The sequence below is a fragment of the Hyla sarda genome, chromosome 3, assembly GCF_029499605.1.
Source record: "Hyla sarda isolate aHylSar1 chromosome 3, aHylSar1.hap1, whole genome shotgun sequence".
Lineage (NCBI taxonomy): Eukaryota > Metazoa > Chordata > Amphibia > Anura > Hylidae > Hyla > Hyla sarda.
The window spans coordinates 234051935-234071710 of record NC_079191.1 but is presented as its reverse complement, the minus strand read 5'-3'; the positions used below and the strand labels follow the sequence as shown (position 1 = coordinate 234071710).

General features: G+C 42.4%; 1 protein-coding gene across 4 annotated transcripts in view; it reads left to right on the top strand.

Moving 5' to 3' along the window:
• The window catches only part of ATG5 (autophagy related 5), a 175418-nt gene that overhangs the window by 86196 nt on the left and 69446 nt on the right, over positions 1-19776 (top strand). For all 4 annotated transcript variants that reach the window (XM_056566223.1, XM_056566221.1, XM_056566224.1 and 1 more), the window contains one exon: positions 14598-14692. In XM_056566223.1, coding sequence (XP_056422198.1) covers positions 14598-14692 — 95 coding nt within the window. The remainder of the gene's footprint in view (positions 1-14597; positions 14693-19776) is intronic.

Sequence of the window (19776 nt, the reverse complement as noted above, 5' to 3'; positions counted from 1 at the left end):
CGCACCGCGTCGCACACCGCACCGCCCCGGCCCCATTGCCTCCCCCATCCCCGGTTTTATAATTACCTGTTCCCGGGGCCCACTCTACATCTAGCTTCGGTGGCATCCTCCTGAGCTGTCACTGTGTGTCATTGCGCACAGCGTAACGCAGGACGCAGCAGGAGCCAGAAGTTGCATGGACCCCGGGAACAGGTAATTATAAAACCGGGAATGGGGGAGGCAATGGGCTGTGCGGTGGGGGGTCGATCGTGAGGGCGGTGCGGGGGGCGGGGTATTATCAGCTTATCAGCAGGTAATTGCCGATAATGCCCAAAATCGTGATTATCGCCCGATAATGTCGGCCAAACCGATAATCGGTTGATCCCTACTGTATACCTAAATAGAATGCTGTCAAACATTATTCCCCTGATATAATACTGCCACACACCTGTCCCTGAGTATAATGCTGAAACACACCGTGCCCCTGAGTATAATACTGAAACACACCGTGTCCCTGAGTATAATACTGCCACAAGTATAAGCATGAGTATAAAACTACCACATGCTCGGCCCCCAAATATTATATTGCCACTGTGCCCTGAAGCGAATTATACTTCTGTGTCCCTTAAAACAATGAATGAGGTGCTCTCCCCCCATATGAACTCTCCAGCTGTTGCAAAACTAAAACTGCCATCATTCAGACAGAAGGGCATGATGGGAGCTGTAGTTTTGAAACAACTATAGAGGTAAAGGTTGGGAAATACCTGTAATACACATGCGTCCAGGGCCAGACTGGGAGCAAAAATAGGCTCGGGCATATTAGACTATGCAGACCACTTTGTTTTTTACGGTGGGTGTCGCAGAAGTCAGACACCCATTAAAATAAAATTGGCTGCATAGGCTAAAATCACCTCGGTTTAAGTGGCTCTCCAGCTGTTGCAAAGGCATTATGGGATTTGTAGTTTTCTAACAGTGTGACAGCCACAGATTGGGGTACAGTGGCACCCATCATCACTGCAGAAATTATAAGTGACTCCAGCTCTGATGGGACATTCCGGAGAATTCACAATTGTATAATGACTCCGGTCCTTGTCTTCTTTCAGCTCCATCTTCTCTGCAGAGTCTGACGCCTGCACAACATTGGTTACCCTGTTAGTAGATCCTCATCCTCTGTATAAAGACAATAATCATTATAAGCCTGCCAGACATGATGATCCCTTAAAAAAAAAAAAAAAAAAACTGCCAGAAACTGTTTACTCAGAATCTCAAGCCAGTACTCTCCCAGATACATTTTCCCCTCCTCCTGCAGACCCCTAAAGGCTTCTCCACACTGTGGACATTTAGTTAGCAGAATGTCCGCTTGCTCAAGGCGCCACCGAAGCCATTGGACTCCACTGTTGTGCGTTATCACTATAGATGACAATGCAGTCAGGTGAATTTCCACCAGCAGAATGGACGTCCAACCAAAAGAACGAACATGTTCTGCTGGGGGAATTCCACTGTGGCGACTTCGCAATATGCACAGAGCAATAGAAAACCATTAAAAACAATAGGACTCTGCTGCAAGCAGATTTCCACCGGAGGAATGCGGGGCTGGGGAGTCGGACGAAATTTTGGGTACCTGGAGTCTGAGTCTGCAAACCATGCACCGACTCCGACTCCTACTAAATTTAGATTGGAATTAAAAAAAAGCAAGTTTTAAATGTCCCAATTCACAAAAAGTTATAATTAATGACTCTCTACTTTAAGAATAAAGACCAGTGCATGCAGTGCCTCACATAACCATAAAATGAACATGTTAAGTGACTGTGAAGAAGCATGCTTTTCGTGTGCTTTACTATATGGCGTGCAACGCACAATTAGGAGTGGCAATACTTATACTTTCCATAGTGTTGTGTTCTGCTGTTACAGGGAACCCATGGGTAACCTAGCCTCTCACTGATAATGTTTTTTGCGGGACTAGAGACACTTGTATAAGTGAAGGGAATGGAGGGTCAATAGTTCAAGACTGAAGCTGTAAACCATTGGAAAAACTGCTGCCATTCAGCTAAGGCTATAAAAACTTGTAAACTCGATTGTTAGCTTAAAGGGGTACTCCGCACCTAGACATCTTATCCCCTATCCAAAGGATAGGGGATAAGATGTCAGATCGCCGGGGTCCCGCTGCTGGGGACCCCCGGGATCGCCGATGCGGCACCGCGCTATCATTACTGCACAGTGTGAGTTCGCTCTGCGCGCAATGACGGGCAATATAGGGTCCAGAGAATCGTTACGTCATGGCTCCGCCCCTCGTGGCGTCACAGCCCGCCCCCTCAATACAAGTCTATGGGAGGGGGCGTGGCGGTCGCCACCCCTTTCATAAACTTGCATTAAGGGGGTGGGCCGTGATGTCACGAGGGGCGGAGCCATGACATCACACTGCTCCGTCCCCTGTATCGCCCGTCAGTACGCACAGCGGGACCCCAGCAATCTGACATCTTATCCCCTATCCTTTGGATAGGGGATAAGATGTCTAGGGGCGGAGTACCCGTTTAAACTTTAAATATGAGTATTGGATTCTACTAGGGAAATCATGTTTTATAATAAATGCCCCTTCCTGGATCCTCCCGCTGCCCTATCTTCAGCAGCAGATCAGCACACAAACTGTTCAATACAGTAGACTGTTGGCTTCCCAGCCAGTAGTCCTGTGGTAATGACATGTATGTTGCCTTTCTTTCCTTTAAGGAATGTATAAAATACATTTGCATATTAATACAGAGGAGTCTGAGTCGGAAGTACAAAAAACTGTGGAGTCGGAACATTTATCTACCGACTCCACAGCCCTGGAGGAATGTCCTCAATGTGGATGGGCCTTAAAGGGGTACTCCGGTGCTTAGAGATCTTATCCCCTATCCAAAGGATAGGGGATAAGATGCCTGATCGCGGGAGTCCCACCGCCGGGACCCTCGTGATCTTGCACGCGGCACCCCGTTTGTAATCACAGGGCGACCACAGGGCCGACGGCGTGTGACGTCACGCCTCCGCCCCCGTGTGACGTCACACTCCGCCCCTCAATGCAAGCCTATGGGAGGGGCGTGATAGCTGTCATGCCCCCTCCCATAGGCTTGCATTGAGGGGTGGAGGCGTGACGTCACACGCCGTCGGCTCTGTGGTCGCCGTTAATCAGACCCAGAGCGAAATACGCTCCAGGGACTGATTACAAACGGGATGCCGCGTGCAAGATCACGGGGGTCGCCAGCGGCGGTACTTCCGCGATCAGGCATCTTATCCCCTATTCTTTGGATAGGGGATAAGATGTCTAAGCACCGGATAACCCCTTTAAGTCCCCCCAGACCCCTAGGTCCTCTTTTTTAGACCCGTATTTTCCCTCCTCCTTGAGACTCCTCCAGACTTATCTTCCACCCAAGACCCCTGCATCATCCTCCTTTACACTTTTCTGCCCCCCTGACCCCTATATCCACTTCTGCCCTAACATCCCCCAAGACCCCTGCATCATTCTTACTTTAACTTTTATGCTCCCCCCCAGACCCATTTATCCCCTTCTAACCCGAACACCACCACCCCTCCCCTCAAAACCCCTGCCTCATTTTTACTTTTTCAATTTTATGCACCCTCCCCCCCCCCACCCCCTTTTTGCCCTAACACCCCCAGACCTTCTAGTCTGCCTGCATCATTGAAGAAGCGCTGGTCGGGCAGGGAGCAGAGTGTTCCCTCTCTCCGGCAGCGCTCAGCTATTCATTTGTATTGGTATCTAAAAGACACCGATACATATGAATGCCAGGACAGTGGCTGCCACCTCTGGCTGGTTCCCTGAACCGGCCGAAGGTCCGGATGACTGGCGGCCGCTGTCCGGATATGGAGCGCGGTCTGCCAGTTGATTACCGCTGCCCTATATAATGTGTTGCCACTAGCTATATAGAGTAAAACCTGGTGACAGGTTCCCTTTAAAAAGAACCTTTAATCATGTGTCACTTAGGCCAAAATACTGCATACTTCTACATATCTCTTAGCTTGCTGCAGAAAGTCTCTGTTAGGGCAGCTTTTTACCTGTTGCATCGCATAGGGAGAAAGCTGCCAATCAGTGGGCGGAGGGAGATTGCAGCCCACGGATAACCCTAATATTTATTTAGGAAGCCGCAGCCCACGGATAGCCTTAATATTTATTTAGGAAGCTGGTTGCAATCTTTTTTCACTTTCCACATCAATCTGAATTTAACTCCTAAGTAATATTTGTAATTGGCACCAATGGCAAGACACACCTTAGATAACCGCACACAAACAACATCTTATTATTGTATTTCTTCCAATCTTCACAAGATCAAAGATGTTAGTGCTGTCTATGGAAATTTTGAATGATTCATTTAAATGAGTTTCTGCTGTCATTGTGACAAATACTTTATCTTGCATAACAGCCATTGTAACTGCCAGGATTTTCTCCTGTAGCTCCAGTGTTCATATTCGTTGATATCCCTGGATTTCCTGTAAACGCTTTACAAATAAATTTATGCTGAACTGCTAATTCTGATGTAGCGACTTGCATCAAAACAAATTAGGCTCTGTTCGCACTGTGTCCTGGCTTCCATATTAACAGGTATCATCACAGATTTGATAGATGATCTATTTGGCTTTTTACCTGTAATAGATTTACCACCTTGTTTGTGTGTTCAAATAATGTAGTATGCTATCTTATATAAAGGGAAGGCTGATAGAAAAGAGCCAAAGACCAAATGGAAATATTAACAGAGCCTAATATAACATTATACATTTTAAAGGGGTATTTTGGTCCTGTAAAAATATTACACAGAGGCAGGGACTTGGTGCAAAAAAACAAAACAAGCACACTCAACTATACCCCTTTGAGCCCTTGTGAACAAGCACCACAGCTCCAGACTCCCCGGTGGTTATTTGCACCCTTTGTGTTACCTAATTGCAGACCCCACAATGCAGCCATGGGATGCCAAGGTGTTGACATGGTGATAGCAACGACTTTTACCCCGGAATGGGTTAGGGTCAAATCAACCTAAATACCTTTGACCTAGGGTTAAACCCTAAGTCACTAATAACCTTTTTAATACCCACCCCCTAAAACTTAACTTTTATTAAATATCAACTAGTACCAAAATGTTATTGTGAGCAAGACAATTAAAATCTGGCCTCCTTGTGTATAATGACTGTATCTGTAATTCACTAGATGCTGCCGCTATCTTATTGTATAGTTTGGAGCCAGTGATCTGCAGTATCACTGTTCCTTGGAAGACACAGGAGGTTGTTTTAAAAGCTGGATATGCCCCCTCTACATGTTTAGTTGCTAGAGCAACGTCTTCAGGAGGGAAACGGGCATCCTAATGATGCCCGTTTCAATGCCCGTTTCCCTGAAGACGTTGCTCTAGCAACTAAACATGTAGAGGGGGCATATCCAGCTTTTAAAACAACCTCCTGTGTCTTCCAAGGAACAGTGATACTGCAGATCACTGGCTCCAAACTATACAATAAGATAGCGGCAGCATCTAGTGAATTACAGATACAGTCATTATACACAAGGAGGCCAGATTTTAATTGTCTTGATCACAATAACATTTTGGTACTAGTTGATATTTAATAAAAGTTAAGTTTTAGGGGGTGGGTATTAAAAAGGGTATTAGTGACTTAGGGTTTAACCCTAGGTCAAAGGTATTTAGACATGGTGATGGGCCCCAGGTCTGGCTATGTTATTACTCCTATTACACTATACCAGAGGCATGGAGTTGTGTTCAAAAGAGTTCAAATTACACTATTAAAAGATCACATTATTATAAGACTAAAAATAGTGCTGCAAAAAAAAAAAAGAAAAGAAAAACTCAATGGAAAAATAAAAATGTTATGGCTCTTGGATGTTGGGGATTGAAGGAAAAATATACTGCAAAAATTTTTAATAATTGTGTGTCTAACCCCTAGAGGATACATGACGTTAATGTACATCATGGTGCTCTGGTACATGGGGCACCTTGGCATACATTTAAGCCTTATTGCTAATGGCGAACATGAGCGATCACGCTGATTCCCTGCCAGTTAACCTTTAAATGCCGTGATCAATGCTGATCACAGCATTAAAGCAGTTCCAGACTTTGGGAACACTTGTTGGACCCCCGCAGCGTGTCCGATAAGTGAAGATAATGGCCCAAGGTCTCCTTACCTGCTCTGAGCCACTCTCAGGGGATCTCCTTGCATAGTCAGCTGGCAGGCAGGCTATACAAGTAGATCACCAAGATCAAGAATGATTTTCCTTCCCAAATGTTCATACCTTTTCCATGTGTCACCCAGCTTTTAAACTATTACTGGAATACCTTGTTGCTCCCAATACACCCCTTAGGTTTAATACCAACCTACAACAACTTCTAGCATTTACAGGGCTCTCCTACTGGGGTAGACAGAGAATTATAATCTCCATAGATTTTTTTTTCAGATTTTTCCAATGGAGCCTGTCTAATGCAGTTAGATAAATAAAATAGAGAGCAAAGGTCTCGTCTGCTTGCTTCCCTAGCTATATTTAGAGATCAGTGAGGGTCTGAACAATCAGACAAAAACTGATCAAAACTGTTGACATGTCAGGTTTTTTTTTTTATAATGACAGGGACACTTTAAATTAGTAATGCATCAGTTTACAACAATTTACAAAAATGTGCAGTAGATATGGGACTTCCACTACCTTATGCACAAACACACAGTAACAGCTCAATTTGGAGAGGTAACAAACTATGCTCCAAAAAAGAGGAATTTCTTGGTGTATCGGATATTCGGAAACTTCTTACCTGGACCTTTCCTCTGTTACAAACTGCAGGCATAAAACCATTTGACAAAGCCTTTTCAGAAAAGGTTAAAAATCTTCCAGATTTGACTCTCGAGCATTGGAAAAAGGTTGAAATTTCAAAATATTTCTCAAGAGTAAATTCTCCAATTTAGTCACAGATTCTTAACAGAGCATACTGTACCCATGTGGGGAGCCTCTGAATTAGATGTGTTCCTTCGTTGCTGGTGAGCAGTTGGAACTTTCATGCCCCCCACCTGGTGTTGATACAAGGAAGCCTCTTTTTGGGCAGGATTACAGTGATTTTTAAAAACCAATTTTTTGAGTTTTCTGTAATTTTTAAAACTCCAGTGTGCCCCTTAGCTATTATAGGTAAGGTGATAATTATGGAAAGCCACAAATGTTCTGGTTAAAACACATTGGATTTAATTTGGGAATACGTGTGCTGCGGCACAAATAAAAAATGCCCACGTAAGTCTAATAAGGGCTGGCTAAGCTGGATGGGGTTAGAAGAAACTGTGGAATGACAACGTCTCTATTACCAAACCTATTAAAGGGGTATTCCAGGATTTTTTTTTTATTTGACTATGCTACAGGGGCTGTAAAGTTAGTGTAGTTAATAATATAGTGTCTATACCTGTGTGTGACGGTTTTCTCACAATTCTTATGTGATTTTCACCCTAATATTTTTTAACAGCATACAAAATGACTGTTGTCTCAGATTTTTCCCAGCTTGCAATGCGGCCGAGACCTGATTCGCTAGTCAGCTGATGACAGAAAGCCTGTCTGCTTCAATGATAGGAGTGATCGCTTGGTGGGAAAGAGATCAATCTACAACTAATACAACATCCCTATGCAAATGCAAACAGCAAATGCACCCTGATTGAAAAACACAGGTCTTTTGAATGTATGCAGCTCATTTATGTTTCAATGGGTGGGTTGGCTGATGTGAGGGGAGGAGGAAAATGGAATTATGGGATTTGTAGGCCAAGAAGAAAACTCAAAAAGGAGTTACCAGTTCACAAAAAACTAGCCACAGTGTTATGGTTATCTCACAACATAGCCATTTAGCCCCAAGACAAGCGCAGATCCTTCCTAAGTATGTCTACAACTGTCTGGCAGGTACGTACCAAAATCACCTTATGGTGGATAACCCCTTTAATGTCCATGTTAAGTGGTCATCCAATTAGGAGGGGGGCAGCTGTAGGGGTTTGTGTGATGAATGTATTGTGTGGGAGACATGGGTTTCTCTGTTTGAATCTAGAGCACTGCCCTCATGATGACTCGTGAGAAGTCCTCCTTTCAGTATCACCTATATCGCTGGTATTGCATTTTTTTTTTTAAAGAGGACATTGGATCAGTATAGAGGATTTTACATATATTATTTTATTTTTTACATATATCATTTTGTGACCTTGGGTGCCCCGATTTGTTTCGTTGCTACATACCTTCGTTCCCTATCTTTGACTATCTTCGCTTTATCCTAAATTGTTAGATGTGTGGTAATTTTATTTAAAAAAGGGGTATAAATGCTAGGCTCACAACCTTTAAGGCCTGGTTTACACGGCAGAATTTCTGCACTGAATTCTGCATGAATTTATAGCCAATACACTTCAATGGGATTCTGCTGTCCCATTCACAGAGCATAATTTCCACTGCAGGAATTCCAGTGAAGTGAATTCGCTATAAATGCATGCAGAATTCAGTGCAGAAATTATGCCGTGTGAACGTGGCCTAAGGCTATGTTTACATGGGAGAAAATCTGCAATGCCGCACAAATTCCGTTCAGCAAAGCTTGCTGAATGGAAGTGCAGAATTGTGGCGGAATTTCTGTGTGCTTAAAACACAGAATTCTGCCGAAAATTAAAAGCTGCATTGAATTCAGTGGGATTCCGCCTGCAATTCCGCCTGTTTGACTGTTCCACAATAACTTTCATCCCTCATGATACCTAGTCAGAGCAGTAGAAAAGGATGGAAAGATGTGTAAAACTCCTATAGGTAATGTGAAGATTGTCTTAAAGGGATACTCTGCCTCTAGACATGTAAACCCCTATCCAAAGGATAGAGGATCACATGTCTGATCGTGGGGGTCTGGCCACTGGGGACCCCCGCCGCCACGGCACTCAAGTCATCCGGTGCACAGAGCGAAATGCCCCAGGCTTCCGTGACCATAACGCCGCAGGATCAGCACAGCCGAGCCCTTTGGATAGAGGATAACATGTCTAGGGGCGGAGTACCTCTTTAAGTGGTTATCACTCAGAATTCTGTGTAAGAAACCAACTTTGCATACAGGAATAAACTTGGGCCCCACTGTTCTGTTTTTTTTTTTTGTTTTCTACTTACATTTGATGCTTTTCTCTTTTTTTTTCTCTCTATTTTAACTGTCTGTAATGCAAGTAAGTACCATCTTGAGCAGTACAACACTTAGGAACTACATTAAAAAATGATCTACAGTGAAAATCCTTTGCTGAATGCAGCACAAAACTGTTAATGCTGACAAAACACTCTGTCCTCAAACCGAAAAAATACTTTCTTTTTTGTTGAAGTCTTTGGTTTATTCACTGTTCATAGTTATGTAAAAAGGGCATGTTTACAGCACAGCATAACATGGCATGATTTCTTTTGGTTATGTTTACTGGTTACCTACAGGATGTGGTTACATGTCTGTGTGTCCCTGAGGCAGTCTGAGGAAAAAGCAGTTTTGTTTGTATTTGTCTGTGGCATTAAAGGGTACCTGTCATCAAACCATAGTTTCAAAACTAACTCAGGTTATATTCACCAAACCATTCCTAACACCCTTCCTGCCCTTAAAAACAATTTCCGAGCTTTAAAAGCTCTTTATTATACCTTTCCCCTTGCTCACATTGTGTGAGCTCCCGGCAGGAGAAAGTGGGCATTCCCCAGCAGGCGCAGAGTCACTGAAGCCTGAGAGAGATGTGCCTTGCTATGCTGACACAGCCACTTCCTTAATTTGGTCTCCTGCCAGGCAAGGAGACCAAACTAACTGACTTGCGGCAGGGAACAGAGCAGAGCCACCTAGTGGCCGTTTCACATTAAAATCATAAGCTTGAGAATTTTAACAGCAAGTAAATAGCTGTTTCAATTACATAGGTCTCTGCACCAAGCTAACTACAGTTGATAACTGGAAGACGTTTTTAAACTGGTATTGTCCAAAGCAATGCTCTGTAGCTCTGTGTATCAGCTGGTGACTGCTGGCAGAAAAATCTGCAATCATGAGCGGACACACAGAGGTATGGCAGCCACAGGGGGCTCACTCTGCCGTGGCTCTGTGATTGCCGGCAGCGCATCCGCAGTGTCAAATACGCTGCGGATGCACTCCAGTGTGACCCCACCCTAAGGGTCTATTCACACGTACAGTATTCTGCGCATATTTGCTGCGCAAGATTTAAAGCTGTGTTCAGTCATTTAGTTTACATTGAAATCTGCTGTATAAAATCCTCTGCATTAAATTTGCACAGGATTCTGTACATGTGATTACACCCTTAGGGTATGTCCACACATACAGGATCTGCTGCATATATTGTGCTGCTGATTTTGCTACCCATCAACTTTGGGTAGGAAAATGAACTGCAGAAAGTATGCAGCAGATCCTGTATGTGTGAAAACGTACCCGTTTTCATCAGGGAGGAATGTAGTAAGTGGAATTTTTAGAGTTCATAAAAAGCTTGGTCATGTTTTTAGTGAACATAACTATAATTGACATTTTAAACACCTCCACATATTTTTTTTTTAATTTTTTTTTTAATTTTTTTTATTTTTTTAGCAGTATGTACTCAGATTGTGTAAATCTGATTCATCATTACTGTAGATCATTGTAAATGGTTTTACAAACATTGTACATTATGACAAAGCATATGCCGCTTAAAGACTTCTGGTTTGTTTGATCTGTTCAGTTTTTGTTCATGTTTTGACTAATGTGACCTGGAAATAATATATTTTAAATTTGTTTTATTTTAGCCTTTAAAAATGAATTCTAGTTTTAATAGAATATTTTGTTGATGTTAGTTTTATTACAATATTTACATATATTACAAATTAACTTGTTAGGATACCATAAGGAAGCACTCAAGCAATATAAGACTGCATTTATACATTCTTTGTATCTTCCTGCCATATTTTGCTTTCCTTAGTCTTCCCTGTGTGACCCACTTCCTGATACCTGATCCTTTCTGGCTGCTTTTAGACACCTTTCTTTCACGACAAATGTTGTGCTCTTGTTGCTGAAAATAACTTTTCTGTGGTATTTGAGGCAGGAGCTTAGTTATATAGTAGGTGAGTCCCTAAAATAATTTAGCAACAGCTGAGTTGTAAAACTCCCCTGACTGTCCCTGTCTGTGATGTGTGCAGAAAATGCAGCTTTACACTGTTCTCCCCTCATTCATGCTTGTAAGAGCTGACTAGGTGCTTTCTATCAAAATCAGGAGACAGGCAGTGACTCTAAAGAGTGAGTTAGGGGACAGAACATATGTATCATTCATCTGTCACTTCCTGTCTTTGGGTAGGACTCCGAGCAGAGAAAGTGGTGTGTGATGAAACTTTGCCCCCTCTGCCTCTGAAAATCCAAAAGCATTATGGTAGGTTGCTTTAGGGGAACCATATCAGAAGAGGCAGTCCTTTTCCCTCTCTAGACCAACCTGCAAGAAGTGATGTGAGAAAGTCATCTGCAGGCCCTGTCAGTCTCCAAGCGAGTCTTTTATTGCTGGCAGCCCCCACTCTCTTGAGATGGAGATCTCATGGTTTTCATTCTGGCAAGGGGGCCTGGCTTGATGCATCTTGTCTCTTTAAGCCAGGCACCCTCGCAACAAAATCGTGCCAAGCCCGTTCTCCATATGTCATGTGGTTTGGGAGACGGGGAAGTGGAGCATTGACCGGTGTGAGGTGCAGACTTGCGCCCCATGCAATTTTGCGTTGGCCCCTCGCCTCAGCTGTTCGGAGATTTCCGAACATACAGCGAGGGGATGGGAAGGCAGAGCTGTGCAGGACGCAACTCTGCACCTCCCTCAGGAGGAGGACTTAGATTCTCACAGCCCCGTACCTGGATCTGTATTTTCACAGCCCCGCTCCTGGATGTAGATTTTGACAGCTGTGAAAATCTACATCCAGGGGTCTGTAAAAAATCTACTTGTGGTTGTGTGACTTACGGAGCCATTGTGAAAATCTACGTCCAGGGGGCGCCTCCCTCAGGAGGAGAGGGATTCCCACAGCTTCGCTTGCACAGACCTCTGGACGTAGATTTTCACAGCTGTCAAAATCTATGTCCAGGAGCGGGGCTGTGAAAATCTACTTCCAGGGGCGGGGCTGTGAAAATATATATACGTCCAGCGGCGGGGTTGTGAGAATCTATGTCCCTCCTGAGGGAAGGGGGAGGAGGGAACTGCGCACACACACTACATACTCCCCCCTCCACCCCCTCAAGAATCCGGATTGATACACGGCTGGATACACTCAAATGGACTATTTTAGTTATTAGTTCAGTGACAACTTTGTCAATCTAATGGTGGAGCAAACGAACTTGTACGCCCAACAGTTCATTGCCCACCACCCTGATTCGCTTTTGGCTAGGGCCAATGAATGGTACGCCGTCAGTGCAACTGAAATGAGGACATTTTGGGGCCTCGTGCTGCAAATGGGCCTGGTCAAAAAACAAAGTGTCAGGTAGTACTGGAGCGGGGACGTCCTCTACCAGACCCCGCTTTACAGTATGGCCATGGCACGGAGGCGGTTCGAGGCCATTCATTCCCTCTGACTGCGCTCCTGCTCTTTCAAGACCGGTGTGCACCTGCAGAGCTGTTTACACCCAGAAATGTATTTACCCCAAAGAAATGTATTTACAAATTTATTGTGACATTTCCTCCTTTTACCACTTGTGAAAATGAAAAATTTGGGGTAATCCCAGCAATAACATTTTTCCTTTTCACGTCCCATTTTAATGAACATTTATCAAACGCCTGAGGGGTGTTAAGGCTCACTGTTCCCCTTCTTACGTTCCTTGAGGGGTTTAGTTTCCAAACTAGTATTCCATGTGTTTTTTTTTTTCTGTTCTGGCACTATAGAGGCTTCCTAAATGTGACACGCCCCCCAAAAACCATTTCAGAAAAACTCACTCTCCAAAATCCCATTGTCGCTCCTTCCCTTCTGAGCCTTGTAGTGCACACGCAGAGCACTTGACATACACATATGAGGTATTTCCTTACTCGAGAGAAATTGGGTTACAGTTTTTTCTCCTTATTACCCCTTGTAAAAATTCAAAAACTGGGTCTACAAGAACATGCGTGTAAAAAAATGAAAATTTTGAATTTTCTCCTGCAGTTTTTATAATGGGGGTAATTTGTGGGGTATTTCTAATACGAAGGCCCTTCAAATCCACTTCAAAACTGAACTGGTCCCTGAAAAATTCCGATTTAGAAAATTTTGTGAAAAATTGGAAAATTGCTGCTGAACTTTGAAGCCCTCTGATGTCTTCCAAAAGTAAAAACATGTCAACTTTATGATGCAAACATAGACATATTGTATATGTGATCAATATATAATTTATTTGGAATATCTATTTCCCTTACAACCAGAGAGCTTCAAAGTTAGAAAAATGCTATTTTTTTTCATTAAATTTCTGAATTTTTCACCAAGAAATGATGCAAGTATGGATGAAATTTTGCCACTAAAATAAAGTAGAATATGTCACGAAAAGACTATCACTGAATCAGAATGAAAAGTAAAAGCATCCCATAGTTATTAATGCTTAAAGTGACAGTGGTCAGATGTGCAAAAAACGCTCTGGTCCTTAAGGTGAAAATAGGCTTGGTCCTTAAGGGGTTAAATAGCAACAACAGCCACACAGAATTCACTGAAAAGTTGCAGGATCACTCCAAGGGGACCTAGCTAAGGTATTAGTGATCATAGAGCATTTTATGTTATTTTAAGTTGAATAGTCTAATAACACCTTTAAAGGAATAGTCTTACTGCAGACTATTCCCACTCCGTTGTGTCCGGGCTGTAAAATGATAGAGAACAAACTTTCACTCACCTTCCTGCGTTCCCACCGTAGCGCTGCTACAGCTGATCAGTCCTCTGGTCTAGTCTTCATCCTTCTTCCTGTGCACGGATCGTCACACGGCGCTTAGACTATCATTGGCTGCAGTGATGTCCCGCTCGGCCGGTGATAGGCTGAGTGCTGTGTGACGATCCGTGCACAGGAAGAAGGATGAAGACCGGACCGGAGGACCGATCAGCTGTAGCGGCTTTACGAGGAGAATGCAGGAAAGTGAGTGAAAGTTTGTTTTCTTTTCTTTTCTTTTTTCAGCCCGAGCACAACAGAGGATGAATAGTTTGCAGTAGACTATGCCTTTAATAAACAAGAGCCTCTACTATATTCTTTAATAGTGTATGCTACACTATATAGGCAGACAAATATGCCTCTTTAAGAAAATCTGTGGTGAAGAAGTTGTTGTGCATGCATGGTTCATCAAAGTGAATAAGTAATGCGGATCAGCTGACTTCTACATATTTTCATGGCAACTAATCGCTGGCATCACCAAGCTAATACATGTATGCCACTTATGGCTTCAATGGGATTTTTTTTTACCTCTTTTAAAAGTAGTTCTGTTCAATTTTAATAAATAAAGTGTTCTGGTATTGCATTCCCATTGTATTTAGAAAAAGGTATGTCATTTTAAAATGTTTTGCTTCCATACATGAAATGCCTCTATCATTGCCTTATAATAAAAATATAACATATTTTAGTTATAAAGCATCATCATAGTGTTCACATATTCATTCTGCATAGATTTATTCCTTAATATTTTTTTTTCACTCCTAGATAAGTTTGACCAGTTTTGGGCGATAAATCGAAAACTTATGGAATATTCACCAGAAGAGGGAGGCTTTCGTTATATACCCTTTCGAATATACCAGGTGAGTGATTTATTTTGCAAAGTACATTGAACTTTACAAGCACCACGTTTCTGTTATCACTCTGCAGTAAACTCCAGTCTGTAGAGGGGAGTTATGATGCATAAGAATTTCCTCTGATACTTGTGATTCTGGGGCCGGGTCTTTCTTTGTGTAGATTTCTGATTATATTGGACTAACATATTATACACAACTGATCAAAAAATATTACATTTTCATTTACAACAATCTCCGTTAATGTATTGATTTGTCTACAGGGAGTGGTAGGAAACCAGAGTACCTGGAAGATACCTACTTAAACCAAGAGAAGGCATACAGCCTTCATGCAAATGTTCTCTTTGGCCATATTAGATTCAGGACCCCAGTGTTGTATGTCATCAGTACTACCCATTAAAGGAACCAATCATTAGATTTTTCCATATAGAACGCGTGGCAGTGCGTGTTATATGGTAATATCTTCTTTCTCACCATCCCAGGGCGACATTGCTGCCCGCAGGGAGGGTGAGGATGTGAAGTTAGAAAGTAGTCTGCTTGGCTGGGAGCTATACTCTGGCTGTAATCACGCCCCCTCATCATGATTGACAGCCCTCGTCACTGCTCTGCTCCCTAAACAGATGGAGCAAAGTGATGCGGGCTGTGCCCGGGCTGTCAACCACGCTGAGGGTGGTAATTACAGCCGGAGAAGACGGGACTAGGTAAGTATAGCTCCCGCCCAGGGGACTACTTACAGGGCCAGTGGGGGAGACTTTCTAACTTCATATTTTCACCATCCCTGCGGACAGAAATGTCTCCCGGGTATGTTGAGGAAGAAGATTTTACCATATGTAACATGTTGCCATGCGTTATGTATGGTAAAATGTTATGGTTGGTTTCCTTTAACCTTATTAACCCAAAGGCATTCAAGAATGTTTTAGGTTAATACCAGTCCTTAACTTTGGTCTATAAAATATATAACATAACATCCTTTAGTTATACATATGGATGTATACCATATATTTTTATTCATTTTACTATTATTCATTTTACTATACAGTTACTATGACATTTTTTTTATTTTTAAATTAAAGGTGTAATTCCATGTAGACCATCTCATTAATATGCCTCTGGGCAATATCTGGCACCTCCTCAATGAGACAAAAGGAACAGCTGTAAAAGAGTCTGTAGCGGACTCCAGGCATCAATCTATGACATAATGATAATTCATCTGGCCATTCAGCCTTGACTAGTCAGCCATATGTTACACCAGCTAAATCTGAAATTGGCTTGTCCGTGATGAGCTAAAGGGGTAATCTTGTGGCGGCGGTGGGGGTTCCCGCCCTTGCTGCAATCCTCTTCCTATGAGAGCGCGCAACATTTGGGTCTGGAGTAACTGCAGGGCTCAGAGTGTCATATTGCCTCTCAGCTAATCACTGTGATTGGCTGAGCACTGTATGACACTCTTGGCCCTGCCATCACTCTGAGCCTACGTGTCATGCTTTTTTACAGTACTGGATGAGGACCCCATAGGCACTGAAGGAATGCTGGACGTAAATACAGTTTTTTGTTTTTTTTATATAGTGTGAAATGGGCATTCTTATTTTTTTAAAAGAGGAAGAAAGAAAAAAAAAAAAAAAAAACTTTTCCCCACCAGATAACCCCTTCTTTAAACCCTCTAGATCAGAAGATAGTTGGTGTTCTGTGCTCTAGAAACAAATATAACCACAATGTAAAAATATTGTGAATGGATTTACCTTCACAAGTAATGACAAACTGTTCCGAACGCTGGAGCCGGGAGCTCGTGATGTCATAGCCCTGCCCCTTCATGACGTCACACCCTGCCCCCTCAATGCAAGTCTATGGGAGGGGGCATGACCGCTGGAGCTCCCGGCTCCAGCGTTTGGAACAGTTTGTTCCAAACGCTGAGCAGCAGAGTACGCCTTTAGAGTAACTTGTTATGGATATTTTGCCAGTGTTTTCTTGGAAATGAACCTTTTATTCTTGAATACTACTCTGCAAAGTAAGAGGAAGGTATTGGAACCATTACTACTAAAGAGTGCAATAGGGCTCTGACCTCTCCCAAAGCTGTTGTTTCTATATACAACAAATGACTTATCCAATTGTACATATTATACAGAGCCATAGTCTACAAGACTTAGTAGACTTCGTCCAGACAATTCAGATAAATGGCCTTAAGACTCTCTTCTCCTGGTATATAAAAGGATCTAAAAAGACTGTATTTGTGTCAATGGCTAAATACACTCAGTTGTAGCCTAACTGTTGCTGTTGGACGACTTAATAGTTTGGTACGAGATATGAAGAATCCTAGTTGAGTTGATGTTTGCTAAATGACAAATATATCTACTCAAACCGAAACTAATGATTAATTGGGAACGGAAATTGCAGCTATTATCATGAACGCTGCCTGATGTAGAAGCTATTGCCCACTTGCACTTCTCAGTTTAACATACAGTCATTGTTTTTGTAATGTGCAGTCTTTTTCACCTTATGATCAGAATCTTCATGTTCTTTATAGGTGTTAACCACTTGCTCTTTCAAAACACTTACACCAGAGTATTAAGAGAAACTTATCTGTAATAAAACTCTTAATTTTGCTTTTTCATTTTGGGGGATTTATTCATAGTTATATTGTTTCATGGTGTTCTGTTATAAGAAAAGTTTATTATAAATCCTACTGGTGTTAATTCGGTTAACCCAATACCTTTCTACCCCTCCCCCACATGACTGTTGGAAGCAGTAATATGCATTTATTTTATTTGGTCTTCACATTGCAAGATCAATATTTATGAATGTCCCCTTCTGCTTTGGTTTCCTACAAATAGTAGCTTTTTAGCTTCAAAAGCCTTACAATTTAAAGCTGCCATGGGGCACAAATGAGGGACACTTTGGGTGCTTTTTTTATTGCCTCATATTAGTCCCATTTTAGTCGTTCATAATATATACTTCGACCTTCAGCTAAAAGGCAATAAATCCAATATAGCAGTCAGGCTGTTGGATGTGGAACATATTCAGTTAATGCCTCACCATCAAGAAATCTAATCTAAATCATAATTTTTCACCCATCTCCAGATTTACTATCTATGGAAAAGAAAATGTTTGTGTCTAATTTTTTTATTTATTTTTTAACAATCTGTTGTGAACATTTTTGCACTTTCCATATAGCTCTTTAACCTATTTATTGGTAGTTAATTACACCCAAAAAAAGTGACATGAAGCTTGCCATAATAATTGTGGTAGCACTGCTACTGTTCATGTGAGGTGAAAAGTAGGACAACAAGTGTAATACATAACTTTATTTATGTATCCCTACGTCTCAAGACACTAATGAATATGTACTTTAAAGTGCCACCTACATAAAATACAACTTGTCCTGTTCAGCATAAAGCTGCATTCAGATATGTCAAATAAAAATAAGTATTGCTAGAATGCAAACAAGCAACGTAACAAAATTGTGTGTCTTCAAGGCCGAAATTGAACCCTACAAACAAATCAAAACTTTCCTCTACTCTCAGCAGCAACAGTTCAGTGCTTGGTGTAACCCCTTCCGTGTTGTGCTGCTGCTATTTTTTATTTCTGCTCACATGGCACCTTCCACACCCTGTGCATCAGTAACCCATTCTCTCCTTCCGTCTCCACTTGCCATTAGTGCACTGTGTAAATAACCCCACAGCACCAGACTGTTCAGTTATTTCACTGGCACTGTGCTACAGCAAAGTAGTAAGGAGTTTGTACTTTAATTGGTCAAAGTAGTAAGGGAAAGCAAGTACCTCTGAGCATTACTGGCAAACAGCCCCCTAAAAGGAAGAGACTGAGAAATAGCTTTACACCATGAAGGGTACTCCCAGGGAATCGTTAACAGTAGTGAGACCCCAATAATCACCTTGTCTCCACTCTGAAGAGTTAATCTGAACTAAACCATGCAGGTTTTTAAATTTTTTTTTGTAGAAAAGAGGGGAATACTGTAGAGCTTCTTTAGGATAGATTCTCAGTGGCTCAGGTTTCAGTCTGTTCGAGGACGAAGACTTTTTTTCTGATTTGCCCAGAGCAACGAATCACAGCTCAGCTATCACGTTACCAGAGATTGTAAAGGTATGAGAGCTGAGCTGAGCTGTGATTGGTTGTTCACACCAGTTTTTGTGACCAGCAGATTGATCAGGTGGTTGTATTGGTCTTGGATGCTGTGACCTAATGTGCATTTAGTATATAAGAACTTACAAATATACTGACTGTCTTAAAAGTCCTTGTTGCCTCTAGCAACCAATCAATGTTCTGTTTGTATCTGTGGTCATTAGCACCTAGGCAAGTTCTTTGTGTGTTTTTTTTTTTTATAATTTCTGATGCGGCTTCTTTGGTTCTCAATATTTTTTTTAGTTTGCCTTAAAGCATAACTGCATCACACTCCGGTGGAAGGATATCTGTTTAAATTTCCCTTTGTAGCCTGAGACTTCATCCATATCCTGATCCCTGTAGTCTCTAGCTACGAAGTTGCAGAAGACTTAAACAGATATACTTCCACCGGAGCGTGATTGCAGTTATGCTTTAAGAGTAGGGTCACACATGCCATGTTTTTTGCTGCATATTTTCTGTAGCTGGTGTTGCAAAACCAGCTACAGAAAATATGCAGCAAAATACGGCAGGTGTGACCCTTCACTTAAAGGGGTACTCTGCTGCCCCAGCGTTTGGAACATTTTGATCCGAATGCTTGGAGCGGGGATCGTGACGTCACGGCTACACCCCTTGTGATGTTATGACCCCTCATTTCAAGTCTATGGGAGAGGGCGTGGCGGCCGCCATGCCCCCTCCCATAGACTTGCATTGAGGGTGAGTGACGTGACATCACAAGGGGGTGGCCGTGACATCATGACCCCAGACACCCGCACCCAGCATTCAAAAAGAACGCCGGGTGCTGCACAGAGATCATGGAGATCCCAGCTGTGGGACCCCCGCAATCAGACATATTTTACCCTATCCTTTGGATAGGGGATAAAATGTCTAGGGGCAGAGTACCCCTTTAATATGTGAAACTGTGCACGTGCTAGAAGATCATTTAAAATATGTCAGTAAATGCACCATGAAAAACACATTTTAGA